The 15153-nt window shown below is 42.7% G+C and overlaps 1 protein-coding gene across 1 annotated transcript in view; it reads right to left on the minus strand.

Annotated features, from left to right (window-relative positions):
* Positions 1 to 15153, minus strand: part of RSRC1 (arginine and serine rich coiled-coil 1) — a 97597-nt gene that overhangs the window by 40808 nt on the left and 41636 nt on the right. Inside the window, exon 6 of the mRNA XM_086844166.1 lies at positions 11641 to 11677. Within this exon, the coding sequence (XP_086700292.1) occupies positions 11641 to 11677 (37 nt within the window). The remainder of the gene's footprint in view (positions 1 to 11640; positions 11678 to 15153) is intronic.

Consider the following 15153-nt stretch of genomic DNA (forward strand, 5'->3'; position numbering starts at 1 on the left):
CAATGCCAAGCAGGATCCAGAGGAGAAGAAGGGAAGCAACAGCAGCTGTACAAATGTCACTCCAGCACCAAACACAACTCCACAACCGATCCCACTGCTCTGAGGAGCTCCAAACACCTTTGCCCACTCCTCCCCGTGGAGTTGTGTCTTGGTGTAAGGGAGGGAAGACCCAAATTCCTCTTTGAGTCAGCCCAGGCAGTTGCTCTGGAGGCAGCTTCCCCTTTGCCCTCGGCCCAGGTGTTCCACAGGCGTCTTCTCCCCACCGGAGAACTCGGCACAGCCACCTCGGCATCAATCAATAAGCCCTAACCAAGGAGTGAAAGAATGATTCTGAAATAAAGGTGACTGGCTTGGCCCCAGAAAACATCTCTCCAACTGGTGGATGAGGCCAGCACTCGGAGAAAAAAAAAAAGACAGAGAGGATTTCAGCTGAAAACCACAATTAGAGCCTGAAACAAGCTGGGAGCGATGTGTGAGAACAAGCAGCTACCCGAGGTCAGTATTGATTTAGGGGACCATTAAGTGGAAAAATTCAGCAAGACCCTCAGGAAACTTCAAAATGGTAAAATGACTGGTGGAGGAAACATTACCAAGAGTGATGTCGAGCAAAATAAACCCTTGTACTTTCCTTATGGTCTTAAGCGTAACACAGAAGGAAAAGAATTCAAAGAGAGAAGAAGGAAAAATAGAAGTATTTCCAGTGCCAGCTGCTGAAGGAGCCCACTAACTGTAAAAGCAGGAGAGGAATTCCCTAAAATTCCTTAACAAGCACACTGTGAAATGACCTGAGGTCATCCCCAGCAATGAATTTTGCATGTGTCCAAAAGTGTCTGGTGAGACACTGGAATCTCAGTTCAGAAAAGGATGGTATTCCCTAGGACACCAGAAATACCCCTGTGATTAATAACAGCTTTTAATATTTAAGGAAAACTTGGATTAGACCATTCAATTTTTAATGGCAGTTGATTTATGAAGATGCAGCACGTCCTTAACCTGTATTTCTTCCAGGTTCATCCACTGCATTCCAACACTAGTCCTTTCATAAACAGTTATTTTAATAAAATTATACTTAACCAGTCTCACAACTTGAAATTTGGTGGGTTTTGTGTAAAAATCCCCACACAACTTGCTCGTCACTCACAGCTGCAGGAAACCAGTGCTGAGTGTGATGGGCAGCTCCAGAAATTCCAGGAGAGCCATGGTTGGCTTCCCATATATTCCATTCCAGGGGAGAGTCAGCTTCTCAATTAATTAATAGATTAGAACACTTTAATTCAGCTTTAGAATGTATTTTTTAAATTATTCCTGCTATTTGGGATGAATGGCAAACGTTCTTGACAGAGGAAACAATACTGAAGTGAAAACTTGAGAACATGGAGGAAAAAAATTTGAGAAATGTGAAATTCATAAAGAGAGTCCAAGTTTCTGCTGGAGCCAGACCCTGGGAATATTGTGGTGCAGAGCATGTGGCTCTTGGCAGCACTGGAAAACTTTTATCCCAGGATTCCAGCAGCTCATGACGCTGCAGCATTTTTGAGTGGTAATGTTGCCTTCTTGAATTTTTATCTTTATGGAATTTGATGTGGAAAATGGCTGATATGTGCAAAAAATGGACAGGTTCCACTGCTCCTGCTCATCCCTGACACTGCTGGGGTAAAATTTACCTACAGGACTTTTTTGCTTTAAAACATCAGGATAAAAGCCCAGCAAACTCCTGGTGAAGATGATCAATTTTGGGGGGTTTTAATACAAATCTTTGTGTTTGATAAAGACAAACCAGGAAAACCTGCTACCTGAAACTATAATTCCGTGTTTGATTTCCAGGTGAAAATTGGAAATGGAAAGTGAGATCCACTGTGGATCTTCCCATGTCATTTCCCAGGGTTCAAATTCCTCTGGATTCAAGTGTAGATGGTAAAATCCCAGTTTAAAAAAAAAATCCCAGAAAGCAAAATCCAAACAATACCCAAGGAGTCAGTAAATAAACACTAATTAATTCCACATCAGAGCACAAATCCATCCTCCTGCTTTAACTCCAGCCTCCCATCCCTTTCCTGGGGACGTTTATCCGACCTTTCCCAATGCCTGACGAGCTCAAAAAAAAGGTTAAGGAGAAGAGTAACATGAAAAAGAGTGAACAAAACACACATTCCCCAGTTGTCTGAGGAGGTGGCTGCCCAAAACCACTGGGAATAATTCCAAGGCGGGTCAGAAACCTACAGCAAACGTTTGGAATGAATTCCAGGAAAAATAAAAGTCGGCAAGGCTGGGAATACAAGAGAAATTCCCAAGTGGAATGAGGGCTAAGAGAGGTTGGGATGAAGGGAATTGTTTAGCAGGGATAAATCCAGGGGTTCTGGTATTACACGGATGGAATTCACTGGGAGGTGTAAAAGGAAACCAAATCCCATTCAGGGCTTGCCTAAGTGGTTCCTCCCTGGAGAAACAGCCACATCACACGAGCCCATTCCATCACCCCTCACACACCAGGATCCAGGGGCTTGGGAAGAGCAGCTCCTGTTTTCATGGAAGTGCCAAAGGTTGTGATCCAAGTCCTGTGTAAGGCAAATCCCACTTCTCCCGAGCACCCCTGCCTGCTCCTGTGGAACTGGAATGGTGTTCCAGCTGCAAGGGGGATGTGGGAATGGAAATCCAGTATTTTGGGATACAGGAGACCGACAGGCCTGAGCAGCTGGAGTGCTAACGGCAGCCCAGAGTGGGATAAATGGAATTCCCACTGGGAGAACTTCTCTGCCTCGCTGCATTCCCAAAAAACAGCTCTGATTCAGGAAAATCCTGGTTTGGGGTTGTGGGCAGCAGAAAGGAGACCTCAAGGGTCAGCAATGGGAAGAGCCAAGGAAGAAATCAGACAGAGGGGACACACCTAAAATTACATTTGAATTTATTCTGTAAATCAGGGGCCTGCCTTCACCTGGAATATTATCCATCCCACTTCCAGCAAATCCCAACAGGACAGAGCAACAAAGGAGCCTAAGGCCAGCCAGAGTTTGATCAAAATCAACAATTAAACAGAGTTTGATCAAATCCTGGAAAAGATTGTGGGACAGGTTTCTCATAGGATCCCTTCCCTGCCATTTACTCCTCTTAAAACAAATAATTACCAAAGAAACTGAAAATACTTATTTGTGTAAGAAGACACTTCACAGGACAATAAAATACTAAAATAAAAATAAAACCAAAGGAAATTGAGAATTTGCAGTTGTCATCTTTTCCCTATGTAAGTCTTCGAGGGTGGCAAATTCCAGACTGACAAAGGAATGATTTTCACATTAAAAACAGAAAAATAAAATCCCAGAGAAGAATCCCTGATCTGAATTAATAGCACAGAAACATAATAAGCACATCTGGCACTATCTGAATTAAACCCCTGCATTTTCACACATAAATCTGTTGAAAAGATTGGATGGTAAAATTATATTTAAGTCTGAGTTTTTCCTCTGATACAATTAATCAACACCACCACTCAGGAGTAGGGTATGGCAGGAGTGTTGTGACTGGATCCAGATCCACCTGTTCCCAAAAAAAATCATCTTAAATTTATCGAAGTGAATTATAAGCGGAGAAAAATAATGTAAAACATGGAATGATGGCAATTTCTGTCCATGGAATGCACAGATACTCTTGGTATTTCCACAGAAATAAAGAATCCAGCATCAGGGATAGACTAATTAAGAAAGGGAAATCATTAACCATAAAAAGAGCAGAAAAAAAATGAATTTTAATTTATGTAAAGGCCACAGAAAATATGACCAATGATGAAGGGAAAAGTCCAGCTCAATGAGACACCAAGACCACAGTGAAGGGAAAACCTGGCTGTGGAATGTGGCTCCTCCAGCCAGAGCCAGGAAAAGACATCTGAACCTTGAGAGAAAGGACAGAAAACTTTCCCAGAGCTCTCCTCCTCCAAGATGGGAAATTTATCAAAACTGGGAAGCAGAGAGACAACAATGACAAGACCCAATCCTTAAATTCAGAGCCCAGTGAGGAATTAAATTAGGCAGAACTATAAAATCCCAGCTCTAAACAACCGAAGGGAATGTCCAAATTTCCTGCCAAAACACCAAAGGATATTCAGACTCCAAGCTTTCCATCCCATGGAATTTTCACACAAATTTGGGATCAAAGGCAGAACACCTTAAAGTGTGTCCCAGACATCAGCAGCTCTTTGACCTGGGAGCTCAGGATTCCCCAAATCCTCTCCCTCCTCTCATGCAGGACACAAACTTCCACTGGAACATTTGGATTTGGTAACTTTAATTGAGGGTTTCCAATTTCAATCCACTTTTCCAGGAGTCACCTCCCAGAGCAAGGCAGGTTTTAACCCCACATCTCCAGAGAACCCTGGAACAGCGGGTGGGTGACACAATCCCACCTTGTTTCCACTAAAACCAACCCAAAATGTGAGGAATAAGCAACAATGGATTACTGGAAGCAAATCAAAGGCAGGAGGGAATGGCTGTGGCAAATAGCCCGGATGGCTCGGGCACACGGATGGGATTTCTGGAATTTAAAGCAGTTTTTGCAGCAAGGGCTCTTTTAAAAGGACCAGAAAACAACAATGTATTCATTTCAGTGACTATTCCTGAGAAAAAAAGGAAGGAAAAAGGCCTTCCTACTGGGAGTGGATACAGCAAAACAAATTAAATGCTCAGTAGAAATAGGGAGAGCTGTAAATAAGATTTAAAAAAATTAATTGGTAAATGCAGGTCTTCTCAAAAGAGAAAATTCCTGGAAGTGTTAAACTTACACAGCCATAAACTCTTTAATAACAGAGGAAATATGGATAATATTGCACTGAAGGCTAAAAAATTACCTCCCCTCTATTTATTTCCTTGAAGACTGGAATATCATCCCTTAGATTTATATTTGCATGGCAATACAGCCAAAATCACCAAAAAATTCAACATTTTGAGAAAGAGCTGACAGAACAGAGATTTTTACATTAGCATCATCTGGTAATTATTCTATAAATTCATCTATTTCTTAATTTAACCTTTAAAAATTCTAGATGGAATGATCCCCACAACTTACAAAAATTATTAATATTTAACTCTTATACATGGATTTTTATCTTTTATCACTCTTTCAAATTTCTGCACAGCCAACAGGTAACAGGGATTAATTAAGAAAAGGAGCAGTCACTTTATTACTGCTTTATTTTTTTCCACTAAGAGAGGAGTCTCCTCTAAATAAATTACAATTTTTCAGAAAAAGGGAATCCCATCCTCTCTGGAATCTTTGCATTGAAATGCAGCAATTGAAAAATAATGGCAAGAATAATTTTGAAAATGAAAAGCATTTCAAATATCACAAGGATGGAGTGGGTTCTAAATCAGAACTCAGTTTTAAAATAATGTGATAATCTACCCCAAATCATGTCTAATTACACAGGAATTAACCTCAACTTAATCAGGATTATACACTTGGAATAAAAGTGCATTTTCTCTTTGCTCTCAGATTCAATGATCAACTCACCCCCACTGCACTTTTTTTTTGGCCGTCACAGATTTTGTTGGTTTAACTTTCCCAAAAATGACTTGTGTTTCATACTTTCAGCTGCTTCTTCTGACAAATAAATACAATATAAAACATGCAGGGCAAAACATAATTATTTTGAGGAGCACCTGCATAAAACCAGGGTGCAGAGATTTGTATTTTAGGTGCAGACCACAGATAGCTGGGCAAATTTATGCTTCATCTCAGCATTGTGCCAAGATCCCTCCTCAGTATCTGCAATAAAATACATTCAGATCAAAGATCTCCACGCAAAATCCCCAAAAGAAGAGGAGAAAGAGCCCCCTAAAAAGATGAATTCGCTGGTGGCCTCAATAATTAGATTAAAAATCAATTAGACTCCTGCCAAAGCGTGTGTTTGCTGGAGAAAACCCTCCCAGGAAATGCATTTAAACTTGAGGACAGTGAAGCAGCCACTGCCCTCCATAAAGTTCCTTTATATATTTTTCCACAATATGCACAAAACCAGAATATGAAATCAGAAACATTTTACACATTCTCATACTTCAGAGAGCACTAACAGCATTTTACTCGTCGAAAGCACTTTATCTTCATGTCTCTATAAGGCAGAGTTGGTGCATAATAATGTAATTTATATTGCCTAAATGTTATTTTGGGAGCATTGCATCATTTCTCAAACTTCATGACCTTTACAATTTTCTAAACTTTTATTTCCCTCATTATTCTGAACAGATTTCATTACATATTTTGAATGTAAACAACCCTGAATAATGATGGGCCCCATTACGTATGTACAGCTCTGACAATCGCGCGCGGGGCCGAGATGGAAACCCGCCGCATTAATTTACCTCTCATCCGCCGTAACTGCACTCCCATAAAAAGTTTTATACTCAACTCACATAAATCACGGGGAAGAAAAATGAGAAAATCTGGTGGCTAACTCATCTTCCACCATTCTGCGAAAATGAAATTCACTGAAATACCTATCAAAACTGCAATCATCAAGAGATAATGTCTTCTTAGGTCTATCTGCACTTTCCGATTTAATTTCCTCCATGCCCTTGACATCCACAGATACCATTAAGATTAAGAGCAGCGAGTAACTGAGCAGTTCTCAGATTTTGATATATGGGGCCCAGGCACTAAATGTAATATCATCATTTGAAAATTAATGCAATATTTCTTTTGTTAGTTTTTCCACTCGGAAAGCGGGATGAATACTCGGGGTTCTCGCCAGTAATTTCCCCATCAGAATGCCGTGCAATTATGAGGAGATGTGCACCTGGGCAGAGGTCACCCAAATTACTCCATCATTTAATGAGCACCGAGATCAAACCCCAGCACACTGTTGCTGCCGAGAGACGCCTCGCAGCCTGCTACATCAAATCTGATGGAATCATTAGAGTAATAAGCAGGAAAATCTGTTTGCAGATTAACCTCTGGTTTCATGCTGCTTTCATCTAATGGGGCGCTGTGGAAATCTTGTCAGCTTTTCATCAGCCACGATCAAATTACGGGAATTGCGAACAAACCGCCGGCGCGATTGGAAACAACACCCGCACGTGCCGGGGGTTTTATGCAGATGCCAGGGAAAATCACGCTCTTTATATTTTACAGCGTTATTTACTTCAGCTGATCACCACTTCGCCCGCCCGCGGAGCGCGAGCTGGGGACGCTCCCATCGGCCTTCCCAAATTTACAGCGGAGAAAGGGAGTCAAATGAATTTATGAGGTGAACATGGGCGGGGTGACAAAGGGAAAGGGAAATAAAGGCACAGAGGTCACGGGGGTGGAAGGTCACGGGGTGCCCACCGCAGCCAAGGCCAGGGGAGGCACCACTGCCTCGGTGGTGAATGAGAGCGATCAAAGTTTACTTTTCAATAAAGACACACGGACATTAAAGTGTTGTTTTATGTGGAGCGGCTCTGGTTTCAGAGCCCGCAGCTAATGGGAAGTGACAGGGTAAAAGTCGCTTCTCTTACAAAGTTCCTGCAAAATTTGTCACTGTTGGAACAACAAACTGCTGGAACCCTTTGAATATCCTGCCATGAAAACGTTCTGCCTCCCACGGTTTGATCGCACCGTTGTTTGATTCGCATCCGCCACGAGCAGCGGCAAAACCTCCCAAAAATAAAAGTGTGCAGTGAGGTTAACACACATTCCGTGTGCTGAGCTCTCCACCAATCCTTCGGACCCGCCGAGCCCCTCTGCGGGAGCAGCCCGCATTTCATCCCTGTGGGGCAGATGGAGCCAAGCACGGTGCGTTTCTCCGTGGATATTCATAAGCCATTGATCTCCTGCAGTGTGATTACCTGATGTGAACCTGATCCAGAGCTCCTGGAGGAGCTGGAAGGATTTCCAAGGGCCTGCTGAGCCAGGGGAATGTTTGGGATGCCGACCCTGGCACAGGTCCATCAGCCACTGACACCTGATGGGTTGGGAACACCGGGAGTCCCCTCTCATGGGGACACAGCCAGAGCCAGCACTGCTCCTCACAAAGCACCTTCCAAGCTGGTGCCTCCAGCTGGACACTCAGCAGCTCTCCAGCCTATCCAAAGGGAAATCTGGAATGTCCCAGGACACAAATGTCACTTTGGCCATAGGTGGGACAGCTCTCCACCCCCACCTTCACTCCCTTCCTCTCAGAACGGGACAACAGGCAGACACAATTCAAGAGAGACACGAGAGACAATTCAAGCCTGCAGAGCATAATTGACCAGCATGGAACCTTGCCAGGACAGCAAGATAAACATAATTACTCATATTAACAGCGTTAATTAATTGTTTGTGAGCACAAATGATCGGCTGCTTGGTTTACAGCTCGTTAGGAAGCCAAGGACTCTGTCAGACCCGAGGACCACGGAGCTGTGCACCGCAGGGAGAAACTCCGAGAGCAACGAGCAGTGAGGGGCCAGCACTGCAACCAAACTCCATGGAAAACCCAGTGACAGCCAGGAGATAAATACTGACATTTAATAAAAATAAATACTCGTTCAAATATCCGAATAAAGGAGAAGGGTTCTTGGCTGGGGTTTGGGGTTTTTTTTGGTTGACCAGATCAAAGAAAGACGTGGACATTAAAGCCCCTCCAGCCCCACCCCTGCCATGGCAGGGACACCTCTCACTGTCCCAGGGCCTCCAAGCCCTGTCCAACCTGGCCTTGGGCACTGCCAGGGCTCCAGGGGCAGCCACAGCTTCTCTGGGCACCCCGTGCCAAGGCCCAGGGAACAATTCCTTCCCAGTATTCCATCTAAATCTACTCCTTTCCATTTGAAGCCGTTCCCTGTGTCCTCAGTCCAGACTCTTGTAAATCCCACCCTTGCTTTAAGAAGGGGTTCAATAACACATTATCAAATCAAGATAAAGATTCCCAAGGTGGGGAAAACCTCCTTGCAAGCATTTGGAGATGCAGGAATTAAAGCAGTAGAGCTGGAATCATGTGGCTTAAATCTCTGGAGGACTAACCCAAATTTACTGGAGTCCAAAAAGTCTTTATGAACAAAATGCTGAGGCATGGAACAGTTTCCAGCACAAATATTCCTACCTGTGGGTGCCTTGGGAAACAGTTTGTTTCCTTGGGCAGCCATCCCCAGGACAGGTTTTCCAAGATCAAAGTGGAAAGGGGAAAAAAAGTCTCAAAATGACACATTTTTGACAGATCTTTCAGGGAAATATTCCCTGCCCACGGAAGGGGGTGGAATAAGATCTTTAAGATCCCTTCCAAGGGATCTTTAAGGTCTCTTCCTGTCCAGTTCTGGGATTTCAAAGCAGCCAATTTATTCAACCAAGACAGAATTTTATTCCAAATTATTGTGAGTTAACCCATAAAGCCCTTCAGGCATCATCATTCCACATGGGATATTTCCAGTACCTTCTGCCCCTATCCCAGAGAAACCCTAAACACCACTGAGCTCTTTTCCTGCTTCCCACCTCCCCCAGGCTACTCCAAAAGCCCACAGAGCCTCTTCCTTCCCACTTTTTGGGAATATTTCTTGTTTTAAATCAGCCCTGCAGCTCCAGAAACCTCAGTTTAGAAGAAGCCCCCAGCCATGGTCAATCTGCCAGGAGGGGAGCAGCTTCATAATGCATGAGAAAAATCCCAGGAAACCCCTGGATTACAACTCCCTGCCACCAGCAGGGCAACAAAACCTTCCTAAAATGTATTTAAGGGATTCAACCCACAGGTGAGACACCCCTGGAAGCAGCAAACAAGATGGATTTTCCAGCTGCTCCAAGAACTCTGCTCTCAATTCCATTTGATGATTCACAACACATTTCACAAAGAGCATCTTTAGAAAGAGGGAGCTCCTGAGAGCTGTGCCAGGAGATCCACCCCACCAGCATCTCCACCCCACCAGCATCTCCATCCTGTCCACCCCACCAGGATTCTCCATCCTGTCCATCCCACCAGGATTCTCTATCCTGTCCACCCCACCAGGATCTCCATCCTTTCCACCCCACCAGCATCTCCATCCTATCCACCCCACCAGCATCTCCATCCTATCCACCCCACCAGCATCTCCATCCTGTCCACCCCACCAGGATCTCCATCCTGTCCACCCCACCAGCATCTCCATCCTGTCCATCCCACCAGGATCTCCATCCTGTCCATCCCACCAGGATTCTCCATCCTGTCCATCCCACCAGGATCTCCATCCTGTCCATCCCACCAGGATTCTCCATCCTTTCCACCCCACCAGCATCTCCATCCTGTCCACCCCACCAGGATTCTCCATCCTGTCCATCCCACCAGGATTCTCTATCCTGTCCACCCCACCAGGATCTCCATCCTTTCCACCCCACCAGCATCTCCATCCTATCCACCCCACCAGCATCTCCATCCTATCCACCCCACCAGCATCTCCATCCTATCCACCCCACCAGCATCTCCATCCTGTCCACCCCACCAGGATCTCCATCCTGTCCACCCCACCAGCATCTCCATCCTGTCCACCCCACCAGCATCTCCATCCTGTCCATCCCACCAGGATTCTCCATCCTGTCCATCCCACCAGGATCTCCATCCTGTCCATCCCACCAGGATTCTCCATCCTTTCCACCCCACCAGCATCTCCATCCTGTCCATCCCACCAGGATTCTCCATCCTGTCCATCCCACCAGGATCTCCATCCTGTCCATCCCACCAGGATTCTCCATCCTGTCCATCCCACCAGGATCTCCATCCTGTCCACCCCACCAGGATCTCCAAGGAGATCCTGGTACCCAAGCTCCTACAAATCCTTCCCAAGTGATTCCCAAAAAGGGAAGCAACAGGAGGGAATCGATTCTGTCCCACGCGACACACCGTGTTCATAACAGCACTACAGAACTGCAGGGATTGTTTAGATATTCCATGAAAAAATTAAACCCTTCTCAGCATGGATGTGCCATTAACAGCGAATATTTTAATTTAATGGGATTTAATAATCACTTTATATGAACTATTTAATGTTCCACTGATTGCTGGTACCAACATGTGAGGCTCAACCGGCTTCTGACTTGTGACAAGATTTATTTTTTTCCCCCAGTTTTGATCAACTGATGAGTTTTTAATGCTAAGCCTGGCTTGCCATCACTTGTGGGTTTAATATGTTTACTTAAACCAGAAATATTTTGCACCTCAATTATTATTTCCTACTGCAGCCCTGAATGGAATTTAAGTCGATCCATTATTCATAAAGCAAAGACAAGAGGAAACACAAAGCTGTGCACTTCTTTCAAAGCCTCCAAATGACTCAAACACACCATATTTATGCATGCAATATTTGATTGTGTCCCTGGCTTTTTTTTTTTTTTTAATATTTTTTTTTTTTAATCACAAGTTTGTTGTTTTCAGATCAGGATATGCCAAAAATCCAACACCAAACAATTTTTGTTTATAATTAAGGCAATCATCAATCCAAGGATTGTAGTCCAGTTTATTTCATCTCGACATCAAAAAAAAGTAATTTAAAAAAATTAAAATTCCCTTGAAATGGGGAGATAAATGAAAATGTGAGTGCCTTCACATAATAACAGTATCCTGACCCTCTGGGAAATGGTTGACTTTCTCAATTCAAGGTATTCAAAGCTCATTCAAAAGTGTTCATTTGGAATGCAGATATCAAAGATGATGCAAATGTTCAAGAGAAAATTAAAACTTACCAGATGTTCTAATCCAGCTTTGATGTTTGCAGAGTCCCTGTAAGAGAAGAACAAAAGTTCTAAATAGTTGCTAAACCCTTGTCTGCAACGATTTCTGTTTAACTCTGAAATGGCAAAGCTGGGGAATTGCTCCAGTGTGTCAATTTTTTTTTATTTTAATACATATATTTACCTGTAAAACCCAAAAAAATATTGGCTATCCTAATGCTCAAGGACAGAATCAAACCCTCAGATGCCACCTGACCTGAAATTGCTATAAACTGTAGCAATGCCACAGGATACACGTTTAAAATCCACATTTTAAATCTAATTATCCCACTATTTACACAGGAAAGAATCAGGCCCAAGCCAGGGCATGGGGATGTTTATCAAATCCACATTTGGTGCCTCCTGGTTCTGCTTTGCCAGAAATTCCTTTCCAAGGTGATGGAGAGAAGGAATTGTGATTAATTCCATGGATTGTGGCAGCCATGCTGGAGCTTGGCATCCATTCCTGCAAAAAGTACAAATGTACAGAGAGAAAACAGGAATAATTTCACATAAAGGAACCTAAAAAAAAAAAAAAATAAAGAACCAAAGTATCCAAGTAAAAGCTCTGAAAAGCAAAAATTCAGAGGGAAAGTTAATCCTTAACATATCCTGCTATGGAAAAAAAAAAAAAAAAAAGAAATTCAATGGAAAAGAAATTAAAAATTCCCCAAATTCCAACCCACTGGTCAAGGAGATGGTTCCTGCTTCCAGCAGTGCCAGGTTTTATCTAATTCCAAAATGACCTCCTGGCAGGTGGGTCACTGCCATGGCAAAGAAGGAGAAACCAGCCCGTGAGGACTGCAGGGAAGCAGCTAACACCACAGTGTTACTAATTACTGGTACTAAAATTGCTAATTATTTACCACTTCCTAAAGCTTTTCCAAAAATCTGCTATGCAGCTTTTTTTTTTTTTTTTTTTCCTATTTAAATGTCATTAATGAAGTGAGAGAGGGAAAAATAAAAATGTTGCTGTTTGAATCTGGAAGAAGAATGTATTCTTCTGAGCCCTACGGGATTTATCCCAAATTGTCTCCCACATCTTGAGCCTGGAGGAGGATCCAGGGAGAGCTCAGAGCCCCTTGCAGGGCCTGAAGGGGCTCCAGGAGAGCTGGAGAGGGACTGGGGACAAGGGATGGAGGGACAGGACACAGGGAATGGCTTCCCATGGAGCTTGGAAAGGGTTGGATGGGATATTGGGAAGGAATTCCTGGCTGGGAGGGGCTGGGATGGAATTCCCAGATTTGCTGTGGCTGCTCCTGGATCCCTGGCAGTGCCCAAGGCCAGGCTGGACATTGGGGCTGGGAACCCCTGGGACAGTGGGAGGTGTCCCTGGCCATGGCTGGGATTTCATCTCCCAACCCAAAGCATTCCATGATTCCATGATCCATTTCGGAGGTGCCACCTGGCCTGGGAAGGTTGAATTGCTTTGGGAGAGGGATGCAGGGCAGGACTGGGAGGAGCTCCCTGACATCAATATTTGTGCTGAAAGCAGCCTTAATTCAATTACAGGCCTCAAAACTGATAAAAAAGGTCCTGAAGTGGAAAATGTGAGGAGATTATTGGCAAATGAATAAAGATTTGTATCGAACCAACACACGGGAGTAGAGCTGGGTTTGGTGGGGCTGTTTTTTAATCATCCCCTGTCTCAAACCTTCTGGGAACAGCGAGTTTCCCTTCCCCTCCTGCAGCACATCGATTCCTGAATTAGGCTGCAATATTAAATAATTAATATACTTGCCATGATTGATGTTTTGCATTAGTTGAATATTAGGTTATCAATCAAAATCCACTTGGTTTAATGTAATAATATTGAAAAAGTGTCACGGGCTGTTCAGCCAATTTGTAGTTGAGGCAGCCCAGACAGGAATATTGGTGTAACACAAGGCCCTAACGCAGGAAATGCAGTGCTGGAACATCCATAAGGAAAACATTATCAAACTAACCAGGACAAGGCTGAGCTTGTCCTAAATAAACCTTGGGGCACCTGTCACTTCCAATGAAAACCTCTTCCCAGCCCGAGGCTGGTGGGCATCAATCAGCCAGGCTATGGCAGGGTTTTATCTTTTAGTTAACCAATAGATTATATTAGAGATCTTATACAATTATATTCTGTATTCTATTCTATATTACATTAGATATCCAATACAATAAATTACATTACGTCATTACCATTTTATTTATATAATTATACCTAATAATTGCATAGTTAAAATAAATACTATAAATTTTATTATAAAATTGTATCTGTATAATTACGTAAAATAATCACATACTTAAATTATATTATTTGCATCAAATTATACAAATAAAGCTCCCATTAATACTTTATTTCATATATTGATTTAGGCAAAATCAGACCTGTGGCCACAGCTCAGTCTCCCACGTAGCCTCGAGTGCAGAATTTTAAACCATTAAACACCACAAATAAAAGCCAGGAGCAGCTTTATGCACATCCAACATTCCAATGCTCATAACATAAAAGAAACCATAGAGTTCTATTAATTTGATATCATTACCAGGTAATTATGTTTTCCTCATTTTTATACCCCAGAGTTGCCAGTATATTTGCTTTTCATACCATCTCCAGTGCAGCACTTTAATATTTTTGGTTCATTAGGCAAGTTTGATTTTATTCCTGAGATCTTTTTTCTACCAGAGAATTTTTTGGAATTTTTCCCCTACTCTAGTCAAGGATTTGCAGTAAAACACTACTTGACATGCACTTATTTAAAACCATCCATTAAAGCCAGTAAATCATAGCCAGGCTCATCCAAACATTTCAGCAATACCAGGGGAAAAAATTCCAGCTCCATTTGAATGCTGGCCATGAGGGACCTGGAGCAAGAAGTTGGGAATTCAATCAAGGAAGTTCCATCCTGCCCATGGCAAGGGGTGGAACTGGAGGAGTTTTAAGGTCCCTTCCAAGCCAAACTATTCTGGGATTCTCTAAGTTTTGCCAGGTTTGGGATTACTTAAACCCACAGTAACTAATTGAGGCGGTGTGAACTTCCTTTGCCAGTAAATTAAATTAAAAATATTCCCCAGCACTTGCTGAAATCGTGATTTTAACCTGGAACATATTCATGTTCTTAAAGGTACTCCCTGTATCAAACAAATCATTAATCAAGGGAGCTGAAAAATGTGCACTGTCCTCAAAATATCCCATTTAGGTATTATAAAACAGCTTAAAGTTTCACATATAATGTGAACCCTTATATATATATATAATATAAAAAATATATAAATAATATAAATATAACCCTAATTCTAGTGAATTTATAGCAGTTCCCCCCAAGAACTGCAGAACTAATATGTAGTTAACTAATAGTTAATAATTATATAAATTATATATAAATATATCATTATATAAATAGTTAATAATTGTCTTTGCCATAGATTTTGGGTTAGAATCCAGAGGCTGCAGGATAATCCTTTGGGTTATTTATACCTATATGGATATTACAGGATCATTCATTGGATATA

This window comes from Cyanistes caeruleus, chromosome 10 (genome assembly GCF_971803275.1).
Source record: "Cyanistes caeruleus chromosome 10, bCyaCae1.hap1.1, whole genome shotgun sequence".
NCBI classification, from domain to species: Eukaryota; Metazoa; Chordata; class Aves; order Passeriformes; family Paridae; genus Cyanistes; species Cyanistes caeruleus.